We start from the raw sequence: 26,502 nt of genomic DNA on the forward strand, positions 1-26,502 counted from the left end.
TCCAACCCCTTCGAATCTCTGTCCGTTGAAGAACCTTCTTCCCCCCCCTCTTCCCCTCGAGCAGTTATCTCTCCCTCCCGTATGATCCCCCTCCCTTCCCCCCTCCAACCATAGAGAGAATCCTCACCAGAAACAAATCAAAAGAAGCAAGTCAATCCACAGACCCCCCGAGAAAAGCTGGCTGAAAGTCAAACAAAGAGCTCAGAGATGAAACAACAGAAAAAGAGATGGCAACGGGAGCACAGCAACCAATGGACTCATATCTAGGAAAACTAAAAGGAAGCGGAGAAAAAGCAAAAGAGAGGAGTGGACCTCACCCGACAATTGGTAAATAATGATCTTGGTCTCTTGGAATTGTAGGGGGATGGGCTCTCCCTTAAAAATAAAAGCAATCAGGGATTTATTAAAACAGGAGCAGCTAGACTTTCTTCTCATCCAGGAGACCAAAATCTCTGAACAAGACTTTCAAAATCAAATCCAAAGCTTCAAAAACTTCACAGGAGTATCAATAGGCTCAGAAGGTGCCTCAGGAGGAATAGGAACAATATGGAATAAGAATAAATGGGACATCACTAATTCACAATTTTGCAACTGGTGGGTAAGAACAGATCTAAAAAACAAAGGATCTCAGGAAATCTACTCTATTTACAACATATACGCCCCAAATCATTATAGGGACAAAGGCCGCTGTTGGGACACCATATCCTCAGATCTTCAGTCCGTGCAAAACAGGAATATAATCCTGGGAGGAGACTTGAATGTAATAAGAAATGTGGAAGAAAAGTTAGGAGGGAACTACCATGCAGACCCTTCAAGAGACATGCTGGAATCCATAATTCAGACACACAATCTGATTGATATTCCCCTATCCAACGGGAAATATACATGGAGTAACAAAAGAACTGGCTCCTACAATATTAAAGAGAGATTGGACAGATTTCTACTCCAGGAAAGAATCGCAGCAAGTTTCCAGTCTATTAAGAGCAAATTAATTCATGCTTCGGCCTCCGACCACAAACCTGTGGTTTTAAATCTGGACAAAGGCAGAAACTTGGGGCCTCTCCCCTTCAAATATAACAAAACGTGGGATCTCAAAGAAGAATTTCGCACTCTCATTCAAAATCAATGGGCCAAGGAAGTATATGGATCGCCCTATTACATTTGGGAAACAAAGTTAAAATCTCTAAGAGCAGTCATCAAACAGTGGGCAAAGGAAGCAACACTTTTGGAAAATAAAAAAAAAAATCAGATCTGCTCAAGAAGATGGAGCAGTGGAATAAGGTTAAAGAGAACACTCAATATACAAGTGAAGACTTAGATTATGAAAAAGAAATGTACAGGGAACTCTTTAGACAAAATAGAGTAGAGGAAGAGGATCAAAGACAAAAATCCCGATGTCTTTGGCTGAAAGCCGAAGACAAAAATACATCCTTTTTCCATAACAATATAAAGCTCAGGCGAGTTGGAAACCAGATAGACAAAATAGAAGCTGAAGGAAAAGAGATTAGTGACCAAGAAGAAATTAAAGAAGCAGCATATAACCACTTCAAATCTCTACTATCTGCTGCTCCTCAGCAAACGGACAACTCCGACTTTCTTAGTGCAGTAGAGAGCAAAATATCAGATTCTCAAAATAAGGAGTTGGATCAGGACATTTCAGAAGAGGAAATCCGAGCAGCAACCTTCAGTATGCAGCAGGACAAGGCCCCGGGTCTGGATGGGTTCACGGTCGCCTTCTATCGAAATCATTGGAAAACAATAAAAAAAGACTTTGTGCAGATGGTAAAGAATGTATTCAAAAATCACAAGATGGGAGAAAATACTAAGTCTTCTCACATAGCTCTCATCCCTAAGGAAGTGAATCCTCTCTCTTTTGACCGGTTCCGCCACATATCCCTATGTAATGTATCTTACAAGATTGTAACCAAAATTCTAGCCAACAGGCTCAAAAAACTTCTTCCTCACTTAATCTCTGAGAACCAGGGAGGTTTTGTCCCGAGCAGGCAAATAACAGACAATGTCATTTTGATCCAAGAAGCTATTCACAACAGCTTCAACAGAGGATAAAGAGGAATGATAATCAAACTTGACATGGAAAATGCTTTTGATAGAGTCGACCATTCCTTTTTAATAGCAGTTCTAAAAAAATTCGGGATCTCAAAAAACTTCATAAGCATTATCAATGGGTGCATCTCTAACCCTTGGATCGCTCCCTTGATTAATGGTCGCTCTAGAAAATATTTCAGAAGCTCTAGGGGGTTGAGACAAGGTTGTCCTCTCTCTCCCTTCTTATACATCATAATGGCAGAGACTTTGAGCATTCATCTAGAAAACCTTCGCAGGCAAAAAGAGATCACTGGAATACGGATAGAAAGAGGGACCAAAGAGATCAACCATTCGCTCTTCGCGGATGATACCCTACTCATTGGGGGAGCTTCAAGCTTAATGGCAAAAATATTCAAGAAAGTGTTGGATGCATTTCTAGCAGTCTCAGGAGGGAAGTTGAACAACAGAAAATGCAAGATCTATACCTAGAATGTCCCTCTCCAAATCCGGCAAAGAATATCCTTGATTCTGGACATTACAGTGCAAAGGAACTAGAGTTTCTTCTCTTATTTAGGTCTGCCATTAGCCAAAGAAACAGTCAAGGCAGAGATCTGGGTCAAACACATAGAAAAGATGAGAGGCCTCCTGCAGAGTTGGGGAGTGTCTTGGCTAAACTTGGCAGGGAGATCGATTCTCATTAAGGCCATCCTCTCTGCTCTTCCAATTTATCAATATGCGGTTACTATGGCCCCGGCCAGCATCCATAAACACATGGAACTCATCTTGCGAAGTTTCCTCTGGCAGGGAGGAAAACAGGAGACCAAGAAATTTAGCCTTGTCAAATGGGATCAGGTAACCCTACCATATGAAAAGGGAGGGCTATCCATCAAAATTCCGAGCCTCTCCAATCGGGCTTTGGGTTTTAAGTTGATCTGGAGAATCCTTACTGGCAAAGGATCGTGGTGGGTGGAGGTCATAAAAAGGAAATATCTCAGGGGCCCGAACTCTAATCTTCTCTTTGAACCAATAGCCGAAAGACCTTGCACCCCGGTGTGGAAACTCATTAAAAAAGTGCTCCACCAATTCAGAGAAAACACATCCAAATTCCCTGGAAACGACAAAGATATTAACATTTGGTCAGATAGAATTATGGGCTCTAAGCCGAGAAATCTACTCCAAGCTCTCCGACCTTTGCAGATCTGGATGGAGGAAAGAAACTTAACCACTTTGTTTGATATATCAATATGGAATCATAACAATTGGCAAGACTGGAAGGATCTTCAAATCCCCAACGATCTTAGAGATCTCTGGTCCAATCTCAAGTCCTCTCTCTCTGGTTCTGCACCCACTAATATTGGGACTGAAGACAGGTATATCTGGGATCCCAGTGGAGGAAAATTCACGGTAAAAGAGGGGTACAAAGCACTACAGGCCACTACCCAAACAACAAACTGGAACCTTTCCACAACTGTCTGGAATTCAGAGTGTCTCCCAAAGATCAAACACTTCAATTGAACTCTTCTTAAAGGTAAGACCCTTACCGCTGAGAATTTAAGGAAAAGAAGAATTTTGGGCCCATCAATGTGTTGCTTCTGTCGAGCAGAGGAGGAAAGCATTCAGCACATTTTCTTACTCTGCCCCTTTGCCCAAAGCTGCTGGAAGCAGGTGATAAGCCCCCTGGAAATTGGCGAAAATTTTGACCAGATCTCCTCTCTTCAAAAAAATTGGGGGAAATGTTATCCCTTCTCCAGAAAAGGCAATCACAATATCAGCAGATTGTGGAAATGCATCCCAGCCACACTATGCTGGCAAATTTGGCTAGCAAGGAATAACTACGTCTTCAACAATAAAAAGCCCAATCCGGCCAGTATCCTAGCTAAAACAACAACCATCATCTCAGAAACAATAAGCACAAATCTCATCGCCCTCCTAGATCAGTCAAGCTGGCGCCAAGAAGAGATGGATTGGTACAATAAATTTAGTCTCAGTTATACCAACAACTACCATTCCCAAACAAAAGCACACAAAAAAAGGATGCACTGGAAACTCAGAGGATCCAAGGATGAAGTTAATCAGTGGATCATAGATCAGAAGCGCCCTACTCTGCACTTCGATGGCGCTTCTAAGAACAACCCAGGGAACGCTGGAGCAGGGGGTATCATAAAAGATCATCTTGGGAAAACTATCGTAAGCTATGAATGGGGTCTGGGGAAAGTATCTAACAATGTGGCTGAAGCATATAGCCTCCTTCTAGGCACCACTATTCTGAATAGGCTGGGAATCAGAAATCCAATCATTTTGGGGGACTCGGCCATCATTATAGCAGCCTTGGTCTCGGGAGCAGAATTCAATAAAGCAGCCCTTAGCAATATAAAGTTCAGGATACAGGATAACCTCATAAATATGGGAGACACGACGTTCAAGCACGTTTTAAGAGAAAACAACACCGAAGCAGACTTTTACGCCTCTAAGGCCACCAGCAGACAAAGTGGACAAATCAGAGAAAATGAGCACATCTACGACAAAGCAATCCCATAGCAGACCAAGCTGTTCACCAAAGTCTTTGAACAACAACATCAGCACGCTTCTGAAACCAAGTCACTTCAGTCATCACTCATATCTAGATTTTTTCTGCCTCAATCCTGGCAAGCTGATCTCAATCCGCCCCCTCGAGAATTGTGTTACATCTCTCTCCCAGTCCGCACCCTGGCTCGCTCTAGAGACCCGATCACACCATGTTTCACGTGATTCCACCTCTCGGAATTCTGGTTTGTGTCCCTTCATAATCCTTATCGACTGCATCACTGATACTATGAATGATTTAGAGCCTGCCCAAATCCATGAGCATATCCTGTACCACCCTCTGGCTCAGCCTACCTTGATGTGTTATATACTCCTCACTCCCCTCGCTCATCCCAAATCTCTTTCGCCCTCACAGAAGCAAAGTAGAGGAGCAGTGTTTGGTTCTCTGCTCCTGGAAGCCCGCAGCAATAGTAGAGGACAGCAGTCCTGTTCCCCTAAGTTTCAAATCTTTCCCCTCTTTGCCCATCTCAGATTCACACCTCCTCTTCAACAACAAAGGAAAGAAACAGCTCCTAGCATTCAGCCTCAGGAGTTTGGCAGCAACAATGGTCGATTCCAGCACATCTCTTCAGCGAAATTATCATCTGCAATCCATAAAGGTATACTCAGCATTTCGCATCTTTGGTTTCTTTATCATAATCAGTCCTGTATTTTGGTTCTTTTCGCAAATTGGCCGATCTCTCCTAGCGCCGATTCCTGCCTTCATCCCCTCTGCTCTCCCATTTCTCGTTTTCCTCTATCTCTCAGAGCTCCTTCTCTTCGTTCCTCTTCTCTTAACATCACCTCTGAGATGGCCTCAAATCCGGAAAATGATGAACATGCCGAGAATCCCTTGGACAGAGTAATCACGAACAGCTCTTGTACGCTCTGTAAGGCTCATTGCTTTATGATAGCCCGGTTTGTGAAACATTTCAACGAGCTCAAAGAAGATTTTCAGGCTGACTGTAGATCTAAGAGAAAGAAATTGGAAAAACAGAAAGTGGAAATTGAAGAATTAAAGGAAAAATGTAAACACATGGAGGAGGCACTCGCCCACATCAAAACGCTCACTCAAAGTATGCAAGTGGAGAATTCTACCAGAGCCAGCGCAAAGCAAGAACTGCAGTATGATGATTCGGTCAACCAGCATGAGTAATTTGTCTAATGTCTTGTAAATTTTGTCTATTAGCAAGCTCATATGTAAGGCAATATAGCCGTTTCCTCTTCAATCTGTATTTCAACTCAAGCAACAAGGAGCCAGGGGCTGCGAACCCATTTTGGAATCCTCCTTCTTCTCTTTCACTTCTCTTCCCGGATGTAACAGGACTTGGTCCCATCAGTTTTTTATAATATATGAGTATCCGATCATGTTAAAAAAAAAAAGAAATTACCTGCATACAAATTCTAAAAAACAAAAAATAAACATTGGCGTGAGCATAAAACATAAAACAAATATACACGGATATTTTTCCCTGGATCCCAAAACCAAGACTACTAGATTTATTTTTCATTATATTCCTTTCAATGTTACAATACATATATATACATGTCGAAGCATCCATAAATCCCAATCCATTAACCCTGGATTAGAATATAACCATAGTTCCCTTGACCAGATCTACAAAATAACATAGACAAAAAACCATCATGCCCAACCATGAGCGAATCCAAGCACAAAACCATAGGTACGTCTGCCCACCTAATATAGGGTTAGAACCCCTACCTTAGACCTCGTGTAGGGGGGCTACTTCCCCCCCTGCAAACCCCTCGATAGGGGGGGTCGCCGCACTCCCTGTGACCCCCCTATTGTGCCAGACACAACATACAGGGGGGGCTATCACCCCTTCACATGTGGGGTAGTCTTGGAAAGAATATAACACACACCCAACACTGCCCATAATTGAATGACACCTTCAGAACATAAATATAACAATGAAACAATGATGCAAATGCAAATACTTGAATAATCCCTTAACCAGACCCCTACTAGCCTTGACAGGAATTTCGTCAAACATATCACAAATATGTAATCTACAAGTGTAAACAACATATTTAGGCATAGGGGTCTCATACTTATCTGAGAATCACTATGAAGCATTATTCCCTTATGTCATTTGCTGCATAATCATCTACTAGGTCATAGATACATTGTTCATTCATTTACAAGTAAAAACATGATGAGAGCCATACATATCCATCGTCATAAAACATATACATAACCAACATAATAGAAACATAAATACAAAGGAAATTACAACCATATGATCTACATATAAACCAATACATTTACACATGAAAAACCAAGGGAATGAATTTCTCATTAATGAATGTTGAAATCAACTGCGGATGGTATTACCACGTTTCACCCGACCATAGAATGGCTGAGCCAAATCTCTCTTCATCCATTCACCCCCGTTCCATTTTCCAAGCATGAATGTGGGACTCATAACCAACAAAAAAGGAACCAAAAAAGAATGTATGCTACCTACTAGAGTTCTCCACCCACACCGTCAGGAATTTTAGTGCCTCCTAGTCTCTTAGGCTTTACCGTAATCCACATTCTGATCCAGGGATCACTAGGCTCTACACCAAGACCCACTCTCCAGGATTTACCGTACATCCCATCACGGGACTACTAGGCCCAATGAAGATCAATCCACCTCTTGTCTTTGTTGTATAGCCTGCCATTCACAGGCAAGGATTCCTAAGCCCACCGAGGCACACAATCCTGACTTTACCTCAACCCACAGTTTGGCTCGGGGTTACTAGGCTAGTGGCTTTATCGTGATCCACAGTCTGATTCAGGGACCACTAGGCCATGTGTTTTTCATTTCATAGATCCACCTCACTCAGATTCAAATCCATCATGCAATCTAGCTCAACCGAAGTATGAGAACCCATCTCATCAACGCTATTCGGAAATGGAAAGGCTAGGTTGAAAACACTGTCACACCTGGGAAAACCCATGCCATGACATAAAAGAACCACATGCAATACCATGCATGCCAAATCCATCAAGGAAGTCACACATGCAAATCAATACCTGCAAAGAATCCTGTTGTAGCTACTTGATCCTTCTCTTCATTGCTTGTTCCTTCCTGCCTCTTGCCTTCTTTTCCTTTCTTGATCCAATGCCAAAGTGCTCCAAGAAAAATCTAAGTGTCTAAGAGTGAGAGAGAGAGAGAGAGAAAATAATGAGAGAGCTCCAAAATTGAACTGATAAAAAGCTACAAACTGACCCTTAGAAGCCTTTTTTATCAATTAGGCCTCTATTTTCTTCATTTTCCATTATTTTCCTTCAATTTCCTCTTCACATGCAACCTATGACCTTTCACCTTCATTTTCTCCTAATTTCCATTATTTTCATAAATAAATGTGCAAAAAATGTCATTTTTCCTTTCCAAAGCCTTAGCCATTGCCTTTGCCAATTTCCTTAGCCATAATAAACCAAATGAACATCCACTACAATGGTTTGCCTAACATTCAACTTGGAATAAGTGTCCCATCAACCGTAGTTATTATTTTTTAAGTTTTCTTACATGGAATTTTCACGAGGGTTGTTACATTCAAAATACTCAATTTAGGAAATGAAAGATATACAATTTTCCACTAATCCATGATAGAGTATTCAATAAAAATGTTGATTACAATTACTTTGAAAATTTCCAAACTAAATATGCAAGAAATATCCAATAGTTCAAGTAAATAAACCCACACTTCGAGTGATTAAAAATATTTAAAATCCAATGTTAATGATCATGAAACTTAGCTGAAGCATACAAAATGCTTAAGCACTTAAATTTCGATAATTAATTACTAGGAAAAACCATGAAATTTAAATGTTAATCAAATAAATACTTCTTCAAGCAATTTTGGAATTAAATTATTTTCTTAAATAACTCCAATCCAGAAAATATTTATTTTTCCTCTTATAATCAAACTTAGAGATAATTTAAAATTTAAGTTACTTTGACTATAGGAAAAATTTTAAATTTTTTACCACAATATTTTTTAAGGATTTAAAGGCCCCAAAACCTTTATCATAAAAATACAAAAAAATGAACTTTAGTCACACCTTTATTAAAATTAATGTGATAAATGTTTTTTGATGTGGATTTTTTTTAATTAATTGATATTTTAATGGGCCAAAAATTTTTTAATGTGGAAAAATTTTAAATTTTTTATGGGCCAAAGGCCACTTAAAAAATTTAAATCAAAATTTAAAATTTTTTTAATTGTTTTCAAAGGTTGAACCCAAAAATCAAAATGAAATTTGAATGAAGGCGTTAAGGTAAGTCTTTTATGAAAATTTTTGGATTTTTTTTTAAATGCCTAAAGCTTACTTAAAAAACTTAAATCAAATCCAAAAAAATCCAAAAAGCCTAGTATTTTATGGTAACTTGTATTTAACTTGTATTTTTTTTAGGTAAAAACAATGCCATCAAGTAAAAACCACGAAGACTTTACGTTGTGTTATTCCAGAAACGTTTACAAGAGCTTCAAGGGCTAGTACACGATTCAATGATTGGATAATTTGAATGACAAATAAAATCTAAGTTATAGATTAATTATCCAAGGGTTAGTTGCTTTGATCCCCGTCAAAGTAATCTTGACCGTTAAAAAATATTTAATTATCTTTTAATCTCCTCCGTCGATTTTTTTGAGGAAATTTGAAAATATCATTTAATTGAATTTTAATCAACTCAAAATTAATTATTTTGAATTGATTTCCTCAACAAATTGACTTTGAATTAACTACCAAGGTCTAAAGGTACAAAATATTTTGAAATTTTCCATATTCCCTTGGCCGGGGACCTCAAAAAATTAATTCTTCTAGAACCCACGAATTTTTAATTCGAAGAAATAATTTTTCCTAGGACTTGAAATTAATTAAATTTCTGGCTTATAATTTTAATTTATTTTTCCAGAAAATTTAATTTATTGATTCATGAGGGGATTAATAATTTTTCAAACCCTCAAATACTTTAGCCATGGTGTCTAAATATGAGGGACAATGCACTAAAATATTTTTTACATCAAGAATTTTTAATTTAATACGTGAAGGGGGAACACCCGTTCGTTATAGACTCTTAATCGTTTACCCAATTCTGTGATTCAAATATGATCTAGTAGACAAAGTAATTTGTAATAAAGCAATTTAGCCAATTAACTTAAATTACTCTCAAATTACTTTACAGAAAACTCGACTAGAACACTATGACTTACTTGAAATCTTGTCGACAAAGCCCACCTTAGCTTTGGGGTGAGGTTGGAGGGAAAAACTCTGCCGATTATCCGTGTTTAGGAACATACATGAATTGGTGAGACAAAAAACCTCGTAGGATATGTTAGAGCCTAGATTTTCCTCAGGCTGAAAAGGCAAGGTTCTAGGTCCACATCAAACCACGCTCAGCCTCGTCGCTAGCCCTACGAGGACAGGAGAGGGCTCTCTCCGGGTCAATCTCAGCGAAAGATAATGGATGGGGCTTGAGATGACTAATTTAACAACTGATATTAGGCTAGGTATGAAGTGCAAAGATTTTATTTAAGTTTTTGGGGGTTTTGTTGAAAAAAGGGACAGACAAATTTTGGGTCCGGGGATAAGGCCTAGTTTTTGTGGAGTTCTGATTGGGGCAAGGAAGGTAATTGTTTTGATGCTTTGGATTGAATGAATGGATAGATCAGATCGGTGAGGGGATAAGTAGGGCAAGAAGGTCTCAAGAGTCCTCCTCAAGCAGGTGAAAACATGTAAAATTAAACAAAATTTCAAGGCAGAGCAGAGCAGTCCAATGAATTCTACCTTAATTACTCATTTGTTTAATTGCAGAAGACAAGAGAAGGGAAAATGATACACATAAACATCAGTGAACTTACAAATACATAGAGAAAAACACCATCAAAACATAGAGCCACATGGATCCCAACAAGTGCTGCAAAACCCTAGTCTTTCCTTTGCCAAAATTGCAGAAATGAAATGTACAATGAAGTGCCAAGCAATCCCAAGTATCCAACCATGAAAATGACTGAGAAATTACATAATATAGACAAGCCTAACTCCTTCCCATGCCTCTAGGGGTCGAGATCATCATTCTAGGAGCTGTTTCAACCAATTCTAAACAAGGAACTGAAATCTAGGCAATCAAACAACTTACCCCTATATGCTAGGAAACTGATTCATTCATTTAATTTTCACATTTTAGTGAATGAATCCTCTAGAACAAGTAAAAATGTGCCAATATTACATCATGGTTATCAAATTACATCATGAAATATCAAGAGGAACATCAAAAAGCAAAGCTGGTCAAAACTGGGCGAATTTCTGAGCTGTACAGTGAAAAATAGGCAAAAATCCTCTATGCGCCGCGCCTGATTCTCTATGCATTGCGCCACTTTGGAGCTGATTTTGAGGCACTTCCTGAAGTCCAAATTGAGCCCAAGATAGCTTGTTGGAAAGCCCTACCTGTCTACTTTCCAACCCAAGTGGAATTTCTAAATTAGGTGTCCATTTGCCCCTCCAAATGTCCAATCTCCCAAGACTGCTTCCTGTGTGTCAAAATAAGGGCAGTGAGGTCATTTTTTGAGTGTTTTTTGACCTTTTGAGTGCTCAAAACCTGCCCAAATTTCTTGGCCATAGGTAGAAAAGTGTAATTTTTCATGAAAAATCCAAAAATGCTGAGTTTTTGAGATTTGGAGGCCTCTAGCAAAAGCGAGCGCCAGGTGGCGCGGCGCATAGGGAGGAAAACCCTGTTTTTTAGTGCAAAAAATTTCAAAATGCAAAAATTGCTCCAAATTTCTTGAAATTTGGGCTGTAGGTCCCCCATCAAGTGCCATGCTCAGCCAAAGAATCTTCGGTCAAGACTTGGAGCCGATCATGTGTTTTGCGCCTCCTCAGTACCCTTCTGGTGTATGTAGTTTTAGTTGTAGAGTCGTTGTCTCGGTCATATGATGTGTCAGTGTCCATCTCCATGGTGCTGCAAGGTGTATGTCAAGTGTATGTTTGGTTTGTTTGAAAATGAGAAATGAGAACTTGGTGTCATTATCTCCAATTTCCAACTATGTGCCAAATGTGTGCCAAAGGGAAAAGACTGTGGGAGAAATAGGACAGCGGGAACAAGGACTGTAACCAAGTGAAATTTACCCTTTTTAAAACTTCTGATTTGTCTCAAATGTGGAGACAATGGGATAGTCACTTGATTGTTTGGGGACTTGAGGATTTTACAAGTGAAATGAGAGAAGGAGAGTGATAGGGAATGGTAGGGTTTAGAAATAGGGATAATAGAACTTAGGAATAAGTGATTTGGGAATTGGGAGCATGGGCTTAGTGATTTTAGGGGATAGGGGGGAACTTAGGGAATGATAAAATCAAAGGACAAAGAAGATGAGGGAGTGAACTTGGTGACAAAACAATGAATTGAAACCCTAGCAGCAAGTTTCTTGGAGGTATTTAAAAGGTAGGGTTTGATTGTTTTACACAAGCATCATGAAATACACATCATCAACAACCATTAATCTTGGATGAAAAACCATGAATGAAGTTCAACCTACTTGTACCAATGGAAATCCATGCGTTTTGGGCGATCTTGGAGCAAATTTTAAAAAAAAATCGGCCTTGGCAGCTCTATGCGCCGCGCCAATGTATTTTTACACTGGAAATTTGAGCCCAATGCGCCACGCCAGTTATGTGCGCCGCGCCACCTGCCCTATGCGTAGCGCGTTTTGCAGGAGACTTTTGGAGGCCTTTCCGATGTCCAAATTAGGCGAAAGATAGCTCGTTGGAAAGGTATTCGAGTATAATTTCTAACCCAGCTAGAATTTTTTAATTTTGAGTTCATTTTCCCTATCAAAAATTAAATCTCCCAAGACTAGTCAAAATGTGGCAAATGAGGCTGCCTCAAGGCAGAGTGCTGTTGTAGTCAACTTTGGAAGGTCTTCCTCAACTCCAAATTGAGCTCATGATAGCTCATTGGAAATATATTTGTGTCTAGTTATCATTTGACTCATCAAGTAAGTCATTTGGCCAACCAAGCTAGGAGAAAACTTGATTTTCCCAAGGTCACTTCAGAGGTGCATAAATTCTCCCTAGGCAACTGTATTTTTGACATTTCTCCAAAACCATGACACATGTGTAAAAAGTGAAGGAGGTTTTTCTTCCTTGGACTATTGTGGACAAAAACCTCTCTCCATTTTCTCTAATTCATCTTTTCTTGCTTAGAAACATCATTTGAGTAAAACCTACCCCACTGTGTGGAATAGGGGATTTGTTGAAATGAAGCGAAATGAAGGGGATAAGGGGCTTCTAAATTCTTGAGAAAATTTTTGGAAGTAGGGAGGGATGTTAGGAAGTAGGGGAAAGTGGAATTTCAGAGATTGAGCGAGGCGAAGGGTTCAAAAAGGGCTAAACACAGGCCCAACCTAGAAAATTGTCAAGTTGTAGCAAGAAACTAGGGTTTGTGGAAAAATGAGGAATTTGGGGGATCTCAGTGATGGGGAGTGTTTAATAAAGTAAATTAAGGATAGGGGAAGGTGTATGAACATCAGGATACAAGTTTTGCTGATGATTTGACCATTCAAGAGAAATTGCCTTCAAAACCCTAGGAGAGGGAAATGAACCTTACCTAGGCGCAACTGAAGCATGAACAAGGTGTAAAATGACCCATTAGACCCTGACATGATGATGAAAACCCTCTGAATGATGGTACACTCAGCTGAATGGTGACATGGACCGACATTTGGACAACTTTGACAGGAGTAAAAGCAAACCCTAGACCTAATGCCTAGTGACCAAATTTTGCTTGAAGACTCACTGAAATGACAAAATTTGACCTTGACACTTTAAAATCACTTTGTAAGAGCATGTTTGATCATTGGAGGAAGGCTGCAAAGACTGACACTAACAGGATATATATTGTCACCAAAAATGCAGGATTACCTAGGTTGTTACATACATATATGGTCTTACTAGGATAATTTACATTATAAACTTGTAGAATGGGTTGCCAACTTTTACAAAAACATCGTTGAAGATGATGATGAAATATGGATAATCTTCACTGCCTGAGCATGATGGAATCTGCTTGCGAAAATGTACACTGCTATAAGGTAGTTGACATGGAGTGGTCAACAAGAGCCATCCAGGGTATACGATTTGTAGAATTTTGTAGAATTTTTCTACAAATCAGCTAGCTCTGATACCATGTACAAATTTTTCTACAAATCAGCTAGCTCTGATGCCATGTAGAATTTTCTCTACAAATCAACTAGCTCACTGATATCTTGTAGAAATTTCACCTACAGATCCAACTGATATATGCAATGTACTAAAGCATAATACTAGATCTACATCTACCATAAACTTAGCAGAAGCTTAATTGAACATGAGCAACATCAAGCATGAGCAGATATAACTGAGAATGAGAAGTAATCAACCATAACACAGAAGATATAACATGGGGAAAGCACCAGCCTAAAACCCCATCTTTGTATTATCATACAAGTGGAAATATAGTCAGGATTACACAAAGCCTCAGCTCAGAAGCTATCCAGCTCTCAGTACAATCCCTCTGCGACTCATAGACAGTCAAAGGCTTCTCCAAACCTTCTCCTCTGCCCTCCAAGCCTCATATTTCCTTGTGCAGTTTTCTTGAGGTCAAGTGCTGCCACTTGTGTGAATTTGCCTCTTCACACACTCACTAACCTCTGATCTAACTACAAAAACTTGAAGGAGATAAATCCTCATCATGGATGAGATTCCTTTATAGGAAAAATATTCATCCAACTGGTAGTACACTGTCCCACATTTGATCTCAACTGGGTCCCTGATAGAATTGACATACATCAGTTATCCATGAGTGAATACACAATTATCTAAAAATAATAGTTGTCACATGCATGCAAGCATCAACCAACTATATCTCATTAATTTAACAACTTGTTAAATTAATTTAACTGAACTTGACTAAGTTAAACTAAGTCAACTGATCCTCTCAATATAGAACTCATCCTTAATTCCTCAATTAGTGGAGCAAATCAAGGACACATTTCCCAATTAGTGGAGAAATAATTTCATGTTCTCACAAAGACTTCAAGTTTGCTTTAACTAATTAACTCATGGAGAATTAATTAATTAATATTCCAAACTACTGGTAAGACCAAATTCGAATTTACTTCCTATAGATAGATTAGGGACTGCTATAAATAGGAAAGGACCCATAAATGCTATTTTTAGAAGATGCTATTTGTAGCAGTTTCACCTCTCACCCAAGGTGGCCAAAATGCTCATTGGCCAAACTGCTATTTTTAGAAGTGCTATTTTTAGCAATTCTATTTTTAGCACTTTCTAAATTTGGCATTTCTTGTTGCACACTTTTCAACACTCCCTCTCAACAAGAAAGGCTTCCTCTCAAACCTGATCCTGTAGCTCTGGAATGTACTGCATGCAACACATCTACCAAGTGCGGTTGCTCCAGCAACACTCGGAACAAAAAAAACTCCCAACTAACCATTCTATTGGGCTAGAAACATACTCTGATGCTGAAGCTCTACCTGCTGCTGATAAGTGCTCCATCTCTGACCTCTGCGCTACTGCAACATCTCCATGCATCTCACACCGTTGCACCTTTCTCTGTGCTACCCTGCCTTTCTCTGTGCTACCCTGCACTGTGCAACACACTTGTGCCTCTCGCAATTGCTGCAGCCTACATGCTCTGCGCTGTCCTGAGATTCCCAGCACTGTAGCTCCCTCTGTCGCTCCATCTGTATTTGTCTCTACCCAATCAGTCAGTTCCTGCTACTCCACATCGGGGCTCCCGTAGCAAGGTCTCATCAAAGAGGTTGGGTACCTCAAAGATCCTACCACTCCTCCTTGGGATGATCACTCTATATCGCCCCACCTCCTACCTAGAGGTATGGCTGCATGTGATCCCTCTACCCACCTGGCTTGAATTTTCCCCCTACTAGAGGTCTCTGTATGAGTAGATGTCTCTACTAGATATCCACTCAGCTTCCCCTGTTGTGGTTGCTCCACAACCTCCTGAAGCTGTTGCACCGATCATGGCTCCTCCACAATCGTTTGAGACTTCTTCTGGTGCTGCATGTTGAGAAGTAATTTACCCTCCCTCTCAACCACCAAGTATCTAACCTTTGCCTTGCTCCTCAAGGCTTTGCATGCATCTTGTACCTCAAGTGCATACAGGTTCTGGGCTAGCACACCAATCTATTTACACTTTCCCGCTGTCATAATTTTTTTTAGAAAAAGAGCTGATTTTAAATCAACGATATCTCCCTCATCCGAACTCCGATTCAGCCGATTTTTTATTTTTTATTTTTTTATTTTGGGTATTTTTCCACAAGGAATCCAAATCTGCTATTTGTTTCTGAAATTTTTTTACAGAAATTTTCAAATCTGCTCTGCAAACTCTCGGCCCAAAACTCAAAACTTTGAAATCACCTCTGAGTATATTGTTCTCTCCTTGATCACCTGTGCTCTGATACCATGTAGAATTTTGTAGAATTTATCTACAAATCAGTCAGCTCTGATACCATGTAGAATTTTGTATAATGTTTCTACAAATCAGTTAACTCTGATACCATGTAGAAATTTCCCACTTGTAGATCAACTTGGTAATGCAATGTACTAAAGAAAAAAATTTGATCTATTTCTACAAACAATTTAGGAGAAGCTTAATCAACCATGATAAACATCAAGCATGAACATATATAACTGAGAATAAGAAGTAATCAACCATAACACAAAAGATATAACATGGGGAAAGCACCGGCCTAAAACCCCATCTCTGTATTATCATACAAGTGAAAATATAGTCTGGATTACACAAAGCCTTAGCTCGGAAGCTATCTAGCTCTCAGTACAATCCCTTTGCTACTCATAGACAGTCAAATGCTTCTCACAAACCTTCTCCTCTACCCTCCAAGCCTCCTATTTCCTTGTGTAATTTCCTTGAGGTCCAGTGCTGCCACCTGTGTGAATTTGCCTCTTCACACACTCACTAACCTCTGATCTCACTACACAAACTTGAAGGAGATAAATCCTCATCATGGATGAGATTCCTTTATAGGAAAAATATTCATCCAACTGATAGTACACTATCGCACATCTGATCTCAATTGGGTCTCTGATAGAACTGACATGCATCAGTTATCCATGAGTGAATACACAATTATCTAAAAATAATAGTTGTCACATGCATGCAAGCATCAACAAACTATATCTCATTAATTTAACAACTTGTTAAATTAATCTAATTGAACTTGACTAAGTTAAACTAAGTCAACTGATCCTCTCAATATAGAACTCATCCTTAATTCCTCAATCAGTGGAGCAAATCAAGGAAACATTCCCCAATTAGTGGAGAAATAATTGCATGTTCTCATAAAGACTTCAAGTTTGCTTTTCCTTAACTAATTAACTCATGGGGAATTAATTAATTAATATTCCAAACTGCTGGTAAGACCAAATTTGAATTTACTTCCTATATATACCAGGGACTGCTATAAATAGGAAGGGACCCAGAAAATCTATTTTTAGAAGATGTTATTTTTATCAATTTCACCTCTCATCCAAGGTGGCCAAAATGCTCATTGGCCAAACTGCTATTTTTAGCAATTTTATTTTTAGCACTTTCTAAAATTTGGCATTTCTTGTTGCACACTTTTCAACACTCCCTCTCAACAAGAAAGGCTTCCTCTCGAACCCGATCCTGTAACTTTGGAATGTACTGCATGCAACACATCTACCAAGTGCGGTTGCTCCAGCAACACTCAGAACAAAAAAACTCCCAACTGACCACTCTGTTGGGCTAGAAACATACCTTGATGTTGAAGCTTTACCTGCTGCTGATAAGTGCTCCCTCTCTGACCTCTGCACTACTGCAACATCTCCATGCATCTCGCACCGTTGCACCTTTCTCTGTGCTACCCTTCATTGTGCAACACACTTATGCCTCTCGCATTGCTGTAGCCTGCATGCTCTGCGCTGTCCTGGGATTCCCTGCACTGTAGCTCTCTCTACTGCTCCATCTGTATCTGTCTCTACCCAATCAGTCAGTTCCTGCTACTCCACATCGGGGCTTCCGTAGCAAGGTCTCATCAAAGAGATTGGGTACCTCAAGGATCCTGCCCCTCCTCCTTGGGACGATCACTTTATATCGCCCCACCTCCTACCTGGAGGTATGGCTGCATGTGATCCCTCTACCCACCTAGCTCGAAGTTCCCCCTACTGGAGGTCTCTACATGAGTATATGTCTCTACTCAATCTCTACTCAGCTTCTCCTGTTGTGGCTGCTTCACAACCTCCTGAAGCTGCTGCACCAATCGTGGCTCCTCCACAATCGTTTGAGACTTCTTCCGGTGCTGCATGATGAGAGGTAATTTACTCTCCCTCTCAACCACCAAGTATCTAACCTTTGCCTTGCTCTTCAAGGCTTTTCATGCATCTTGTACCTCAAGTGCATACAGGTTCTGGGCTAGCACACCAATCTATTTCCACTTTCCTGCCGTCACGATTTTTTTTAGAAAAAGAGCTGATTTTAAATCAACGATATCTCCCTCATCCGAACTCCAATTCAGCTGATTTTTTTTTATTTTTATTTTGGGTATTTTTCCACAAGGAATCCAAATCTGCTATTTGTTTCTGAAATTTTTTTACAAAAATTTTCAAATCGTCTCTACAAACTCTCGGCTCAAAACTCAAAACTTTGAAATTTCTTCTGAGTATATTGTTCTCTCCTTGGTCACCTGTGCTCTGATACCATGTAGAATTTTGTAGAATTTTTCTACAAATCAGTCAACTCTAATACCATGTAGAATTTTGTATAATGTTTCTACAAATAAGTCAACTCTAATACCATGTAGAAATTTCCCACCTGTAGATCAACCTGGTAATGGAATGTACTAAAGAAAAACACTTGATCTACTTCTACAAACAATTTAGTGGAAGCTTAATCAACCATGAGCAACATCAAGCATGAACATATATAACTGAGAATGAGAAGTAATCAACCATAACACAGAAGATATAACACGGGGAAAGCACCAACCTAAAACCCCATCTCTGTATTATCATACAAGTGGAAATATAGTCTGGATTACACAAAGCCTTAGCTCGGAAGCTATCCAGCTCTCAGTACAATCCCTTTGCTACTCATAGACAGTCAAAGGCTTCTCACAAACCTTCTCCTCTTCCCTCCAAGCCTCCTATTTCCTTGTGCAATTTCCTTGAGGTCCAGTGCTGCCACCTGTGTGAATTTGCCTCTTCACACACTCACTAATCTCTGATCTAACTACACAAACTTGAAGGAGATAAATCCTCATCATGGATGAGATTCCGTTATAGGAAAAATATTCATCCCACTGATAGTACACTGTCCCACATCTGATCTCAACTGGGTCTCTGACAGAACTGACATGTATCAGTTATCCATGAGTGAATACATAGTTATCTAAAAATAATAGTTGTCACATGCATGCAAGCATCAACAAACTATATCTCATTATTTTAACAACTTGCTAAATTAATATAACTAAACTTGACTAAGTTAAACTAAGTCAACTGATCCTCTCAATATAGAACTCATCCTTAATTCCTCAATCAGTGGAGCAAATCAAGGACACATTCCCCAATTAATGGAGAAATAATTGCATGTTCTCACAAAGACTTCAAGTTTGCTTTTCCTTAACTAATTAACTCATGGAGAATTAATTAATTAATATTCCAAACTGCTGGTAAGACCAAATTTGAATTTACTTCCTATATATATACCAGGGACTGCTATAAATAGGAAGGGACCTAGAAAATATATTTTTAGAAGATGCTATTTTTAGCAATTTCACCTCTCACCGAAGGTGGCCAAAATGCTCATTGGCCAAACTACTATTTTTAGAAGTGCTACTTTTAGCAGTTCTATTTTTAGCACTTTCTAAATTTAGCATTTCTTGTTGCACACTTGTCAACACGATTGCTCTTCAGTGTTGTGATTTCTCATTTGATGAGCAACCTTGCATGCGATTGATGAGGGTTTCTGGTGTTAATTATTATGGCATGTGTTATTTGTAGTAATTAATTAAATGAAGTGGTTGCAGTTCTTAATCCATTATGTGTTCTTGTTTTTGTTGAAACATTATGTTAATTATAACACTATAGTGTGCTAAATCTGTTAAATTTTTTAAGGTTTGGGATCTTACATTTAACTCCTTCCAATTTGTGGTACATGCATTGAGGTTAATATTCCATTTTTGCGTCCATTTGTTGTTTTGTCTCATCCATGAATTCTTTCTTTCACTCATTCCTTCATTGAAGATAACTTTAGGCCAACTACCTTCTCCCATTTGCTCAATTCTTTGTAGTTACCTTATGAGGCACACCATAGTAATTGCTCCATTGGGACTTTCTCTTGTTTCACTCAACATTATCTCATAAGGAAACAAACTTTTTATGTTAAACTTGTTCATGATCAAGCATTTTTGGATTTTCTCACTTTGCTTCCATTTTGGAACAGGGATGCTGCAAGCCCACAGTTCACGTTGTTGGAAATAATACTAAGAAGGGGGCGAGGGGTGAATCAGTATTATCAGGTCAATTATTTTTCATTTCACAATCAGATTTGTATGTGCTACTTCAGTTAGTAAATACCACGTATGTACGCAACTTCAATTAAGGAAACAAACGTATATGAGCAGACTTTGTAATTTAGATTATTCTTCAGATGTTGATCATTAATCTGTGCATCAAATCATATGAACAGTAACCAGGAACAGTAAACTAGATCAGGCAATCACACATAAGAACACAAGATATAAGGTGGAAACCCAATGTGGGTGAAAACCACCTACTGCAATTTGTCTCTATCTTCTTTCAATTAGAAACTTCTTTTTACAATGTTTCTGTACTAGTGTAGTCTTATACCAGCACGCAAGCTTCAACTTGTAGAAGGCTACAACCTTCTCTCGTTCTCCAGCTTCTCTTGGAAGGGAGCTAAACCCCCTTAGCTCTTGTACTAGCTGAGGTACTAGTACATAGGTGCTGACCTATAAAAGGCTTCAACCTTTTTTTTTCTTCCAGGGACCACGTTTCATAAATTTTCAGACTGGATCCATGAATATCAATCAAACATCAAGTAGATCTGCAACAACCAATCTCCTTTGTACAAATACTGAATCAACCAATAACTTCTCAGAATGTTGTAACCAGAAAACAGTACTAGTAACTAGACACCAATTCTGAACCCAGAACACTGCAGCAATAAACAAAAGTAGCTAAAACATATTTCAAGAGACGTACGCTACTTCACCAATAGAAACCTATGTACATACGCAGATATGCCAAAGCCAACCAGCGTATACGCAGTCTTCACTTGCTTAACCTGCGTGTATACGCGCCTCCACTATGTCGAACCTGCGTACAGATCTATAAAAGATAATTTATCCTTTTACTTAATCAGACATCAGTTATACCCAGATTATTAGATTTATAGATCTAATCATGCACCAAATATAATAGATCAAAATCACACAATGATACTACTATTCAAGCCTTGAGATCTTGACCCATCAATAGATCTTAACCATCGTGTAATGCTCAGGTTCCTCCTTGATTCAGATCCAGTTGTAACTCACCAACCAATCACCAGTATTCCAGATCTTGCTCCTCTCAAGATATTCAACACATAAGTCAATGCCCTTGCCAAATGATCTCCTTCCCTTTTTATAGTCTTAGGCCTTACTCAAACCATGGTCCAAAACCATTGAGAACTAATACTAGGGACCCAATACTTGGGTTCAACACTTTAAATGCAATACCAAGGACCAAAACCATAGGTTCAAATATGTCGGACTAAATACCATGGACCAACCATAAGCTTACCCACATGTACACGCTTTTCTTTGCATGAAAGTGCATGCATACATATACGCGCCTTCTAATCGGTACACTCGCGTGTATACGCGACTTTGTTACAAGGAACCTGCGTACCTCATTTTCTTTCATTCTGAGAGCCTGAACTGTGATCTGCCCTTTGAGTGAGTTGCCATCAAGGACAACACCTGTGCCATAGTGCCAACCCTGTGTCATAATGCCAACAATCTCCCCCTTTGGACTTGATGGCATCCCCAAGTCATTCAAACTCATTCTCCCCCTTTGACATCAAGGGAAAAGAGTTATGTTCCCCCTAAATACATGTTGAATTCTCTGTTATGCTATGTTGTCCAAGCTCCCCCTGACTGTAGGCAAGGTCTGCAAGAAAATGTTTTACAAAGGAAAACATGACTTTATACATTATAAATAACCATCCTATCACCAAAGACTCATACAGACATCCATCTCCCAACCAAGTGGGGACTGACTCATCTACCCAACCAAGAGGGGATACATCAAGAATTTACACATGATAACAACAAGAACATTACTTCATCCATCCCAGGCATAGTGGGGAAACCAAGATAGGCCATTACATGGCCTTGATAAGAAAGGAAATACATGACATAGAGACGAAATATCTACAGCAAGACTAGCATCTGTCAATCATCAACCATGATAACCATCAATCATCATTCAGACCAGCAACCATGTTCTCCCTCATCCACCTATTCCACCTGAAATGAAAACAATTGTGACTGAAAACCAAGATCTTCTAAGATAATGCCAACAATGCATTATTAGAAGAGTATATGCTCCCCCTGAGCTTGTGCTAGATGGTCTCTACCAGACTTATATCAGACTCTTTTCATCCTGAAGCTGGCCCACTGTTTTTCTTAAACCAACATATACGCGACCGTATCTTCATAAACCTGTGTATGTACGCGGATCCTCCTCATTCAACTCGCGTACAACCATTTTTCTCTGAAACAGACAAAATTCAACAACAAGATGATGCATCAACTACCCCCAGCTTCTGTTTGAGGTATTCAAATGTCTCCCTGGGTAGTGGTTTGGTGAGGATATCAACAACTTGTTCTTTAGAGGGAATATACTCCAATTTGACCTTTTGTTCGAGCACTTGTTCCCGGAGAAAATGATACTTGATCGGTATGTGCTTAGTCTTTGAATGCATGACAGGATTCTTTGAAATAATGATTTCACTTGTATTATCACAAAAAATGGAGATAGGTGGAGTACAAGTGATTTGAAGGTCCTGCAATGTTTCCATCATCCAAAGGAGTTGTGTGCAGTAAGATGCAGCAACTACATATTCTGCTTCAGCTATAGATAATGCAATAGAACTTTGTTTCTTGCTGAACCAAGACACTAATCTAGGACACATGAAGAATGCACCACCACTAGTGCTTTTTCTATCATCCACGCTTCCTGCCCAAACCGCATCTGTATATGCATGAAGTGTGAGATCTGTAACTTTAGGATACCATAAGCCATAGTTTTGAGTTCCTTGAAGATACTTGAAAATTCTCTCAACTGCTTGAAGATGAGTTTCCTTTGGATTTGCCTGAAACCTTCCAACTATTCCTACTGCATGCATAATGTCTGGTTGGGTTCCAGTTAGATAGAGCAGACTACCAATCATGGATCTATGTACTGCTGCCGATTCATCATTCGCACTGAGGCTACATCCTGTTACCATAGGGGTACATACTGGTTTCGAATCCTCCATCCCATATTTCTTCAAGATCTGCTTGAGATACTTGGTTTGTGATAAAAAAATGTTGTCTTTGTTTTGTTGGACTTGTAAACCAAGAAAATATGTCAGCTCACCAAGCATGGACATTTCAAACTCTTTCTGCATCACCAAGGCAAAATTTTGGCTCATGTCTTCTTCATTGCTACCAAAGATAATATCATCAACATACAAAACAAGTATTAGGAACTTATCATTGTCAATTTTTATATATAGATTGATATCAGTTGATCCTTTTATAAAACCTTGTTGATGGAGGTACTTATCCAACCGATAATACCAAGCCCTTGGAGCCTGTTTAAGGCCATAGAGAGCCTTTTTGAGTCTGCATATAAGTTTTGGATAATTTCCAAGAATAAACCCATCTGGTTGTTCAATATATACTTCTTCATCCAAGTCTCCATTCAGGAAGGCAGACTTCACGTCCATTTGAAATACTTTGAACTTCTGAAAGCTAGAAAGAGCAAGGAACATTCTTATGGCCTCAAGTCTAGCAACTGGTGCAAAAGTTTCTTCAAAGTCTATCCCTTCTTGTTGAGCATACCCTTTGCAAACAAGTCTGGCCTTGTTTCTAATCACATCTCCATTTTCATTCAGCTTATTTTTGAATATCCATTTTGTTCCTATGACATTCTTATCTTTTGGTCTAGGAACCAACTCCCAAGTGTTATTCTTTTCAATCTGCTCAAGTTCTTCATCCATTGCCTTGACCCAGCATTCATCTTTGCATGCCTCTCTTACATTTTGTGGTTCAATGGAGGAGAGCAATGCTAAATAGCTTGAAGCTTCTGAAATTGTTCTTCTTGTTTGTATACCTGCCTCTTTCTGCCCCAAAATTTGAGTTTCTGGATGATTCTTTTGAACGTACCTGGATGGAGTCTTCTCTTCTATCCTTATCTGGTTTTCTGGTGCCTCATGGTGTTCTTCTGGTGCCTCATGGGTTTCTTCTTCATCATAAGTCTGATTTGATGTTGAAGGATAGTCCTCATCATCTTCGAAATCTTCAGAATTTACTTGCCTAGGAATGTTTCCTTCTTCATCAACCACTACATCAATACTGTCAACAATTTTTCCAAGTCTTTTATTGTAACACTTATATGCTTTGCTGTGGGGAGAGTACCCAAGGAGAATGCCTTCATCTGCTCTAGGTTCAAACTTGCCAAGATTTTCATCAGTCTTTTTGATATAGCATTTGCTTCCAAAAATTTTGAAGTATTTTACCGTAGGAGTCTTACCATACCAAAGTTCATGAGGAGTTTGAGTGTTGTTCACCCGGACATTTGTTTTGTTGAGAATAGTGACTGCAGCAAATGCAGCTTCACCCCAGAAAGTTGCGGGAGTTCCAGACTCATCAAGAATAGCACGAGCCAATTGTTGGACCGTTCTATTCATCCTTTCCACTACTCCATTTTGCTGAGGAGTCCTAGCAGTAGAGAATTCCATTCTTATTCCATGTTCTTCACAAAAATCAAAAAATTCATTTGAGGTAAATTCTCCTCCTCGATCAGACCTGAGGCATTTGATTCTGCGATCTGATTCGTTTTCCACCAAGGCTTTGAATGATTTGAATTTTTTGAAAGCTTCATCTTTATGCTTCATAAGTCCTATCCAACACATCCTGGAAAAGTCGTCAATGAAAAATATAAAGTATTCTTCTCCTCGAGGTGACCTTTTCCTAGATGGACCACATACATCAGTATGGACAAGTTCAAGTGGCCTGCTAGCTGATCCTTCCTTCTCAGGGAAATTAGTTTTGGTTTGCTTACCAAATTGACATGATTTGCATATTGTATTGTCTGGAATTCTGATGTCAGGTAGATCATGAACTGCCTGATATTTGCATGCTTTCCTTATCTGTGAGAAGCTTAGATGCCCCAATCTTTTGTGCCATAGCCAGTGTTTATCATTCTTGCTTAGATAGCATGTGTGTTGTCATCCCTTGAGTATATATAAATTATTTGGAGTTCTTATGCCTTTGATCACTGTTTCTCCTGTATCAAGCTCACGAACAATGCATCCATTTGATTGAAATATTACTTCATTTCCTTGATCACACATTTGACTGACACTTAATAAATTATGCTTTAAGCCATCAACATACATAACATTTCCAGCCTTGACCTTTTCTTTCAAAAGAACAGAACCTTTACCTTTTATGAGTGCAGGGGTGTCATTTCCAAATGAGACCTTCTTTTCCTTTTCTAAGGCACTATATGACTGAAGTTTATCTTTATCACCTGTCATATGTTTTGAGCATCCACTGTCGATGTACCACTGATTTTCTTGTCCTTCCGCATATAAGGCTATCCCACATCTTTCTGGTAGCGGTTCTTTCTTTCTCCATGTTTTGGGACTTAATGAAGCTTGCTCCTTCTGAGTTGTTTGTCGAAACCTACTCTTTCATTCAGAATATTCATGACCGAAGTTGTTACAGATAGAACATTCTACTTCATTCTCAAGAGCAGAAAAGTTATTGTAGGTCCTTTTCATGATCCCAGTCATACTCCTTTGTTTTTGAGCTTCTCTAGTCATGATGGTCCTGTAGGCAACACATTGAGCAGCTTTGTGACCAAAGTTATGACAAGAGAAACATTGGCCATTGAAGAAACTCTTGCGATTATCAAATCTACCAACCAAATGATTGTAGTTTCTATTGACATCCATTCTTGAGGCAAATTGAGAATGATTTACCTGTGGTTGGTTGTAGCTTCTATTCATCCTTGAAGTAGATTGCCCCCGATTTACCTGGTAGTCTTTGTTCATTCTTGAGGTAAATTGTCCCTGATTTACCTAGTGATCTCCATTGGGCCTTTGCTGTCGATTGTCAACCTGCTCACTTCTCCTTGCAGCTTCAAGATAACTTTTGGAGGTAGATGGATTCTGTGCTTGAGATGTTTCTTTGGTATACCCAAGACCTATCTTGATTAGAGGAGAACGCTGCACTTTGATAATCTCATCTAAAGTTTTAGATCCTTTAGCAAATCTAAGATTAAGAGCTTTCGTTTTCTCAATGTCCTTTCTAAGTCCCACAATTTCACATTCTAACTTTTCATTGTGTTTCTCCATTTCAGCAAGTTGGGATGTCAGAGTATCTATAATCATATTTTTCTCCTCTATGCAAATTTTGAGTTTAGAAATTTCTTCATAAAGACTTTCTTCATCTATAGCATCCAAGAAATCATCATCTTCAAAAGCCATTAAAAGTCTATAATTATTACCTTGTTCATCTTCATCGCTGTTTGAAAGTCCATCA

At 39.2% G+C, this 26,502-nt stretch overlaps 1 protein-coding gene across 1 annotated transcript; it reads left to right on the plus strand.

Annotated features, from left to right (window-relative positions):
- The first annotated feature begins 4,080 nt into the window (after positions 1 to 4,080).
- LOC149259252 (uncharacterized) lies at positions 4,081 to 4,584 on the plus strand. The gene has a single exon (XM_089453703.1). The coding sequence runs from the start codon at positions 4,081 to 4,083 to the stop codon at positions 4,582 to 4,584; it is 504 nt and encodes a 167-aa protein (XP_089309829.1).
- Positions 4,585 to 26,502: the final 21,918 nt, after the last annotated feature.

Source organism: Pinus tabuliformis, chromosome 6, assembly GCF_031772625.1.
Source record: "Pinus tabuliformis cultivar Carrire ecotype Pingquan chromosome 6, CPIR1, whole genome shotgun sequence".
NCBI classification, from domain to species: Eukaryota; Viridiplantae; Streptophyta; class Pinopsida; order Pinales; family Pinaceae; genus Pinus; species Pinus tabuliformis.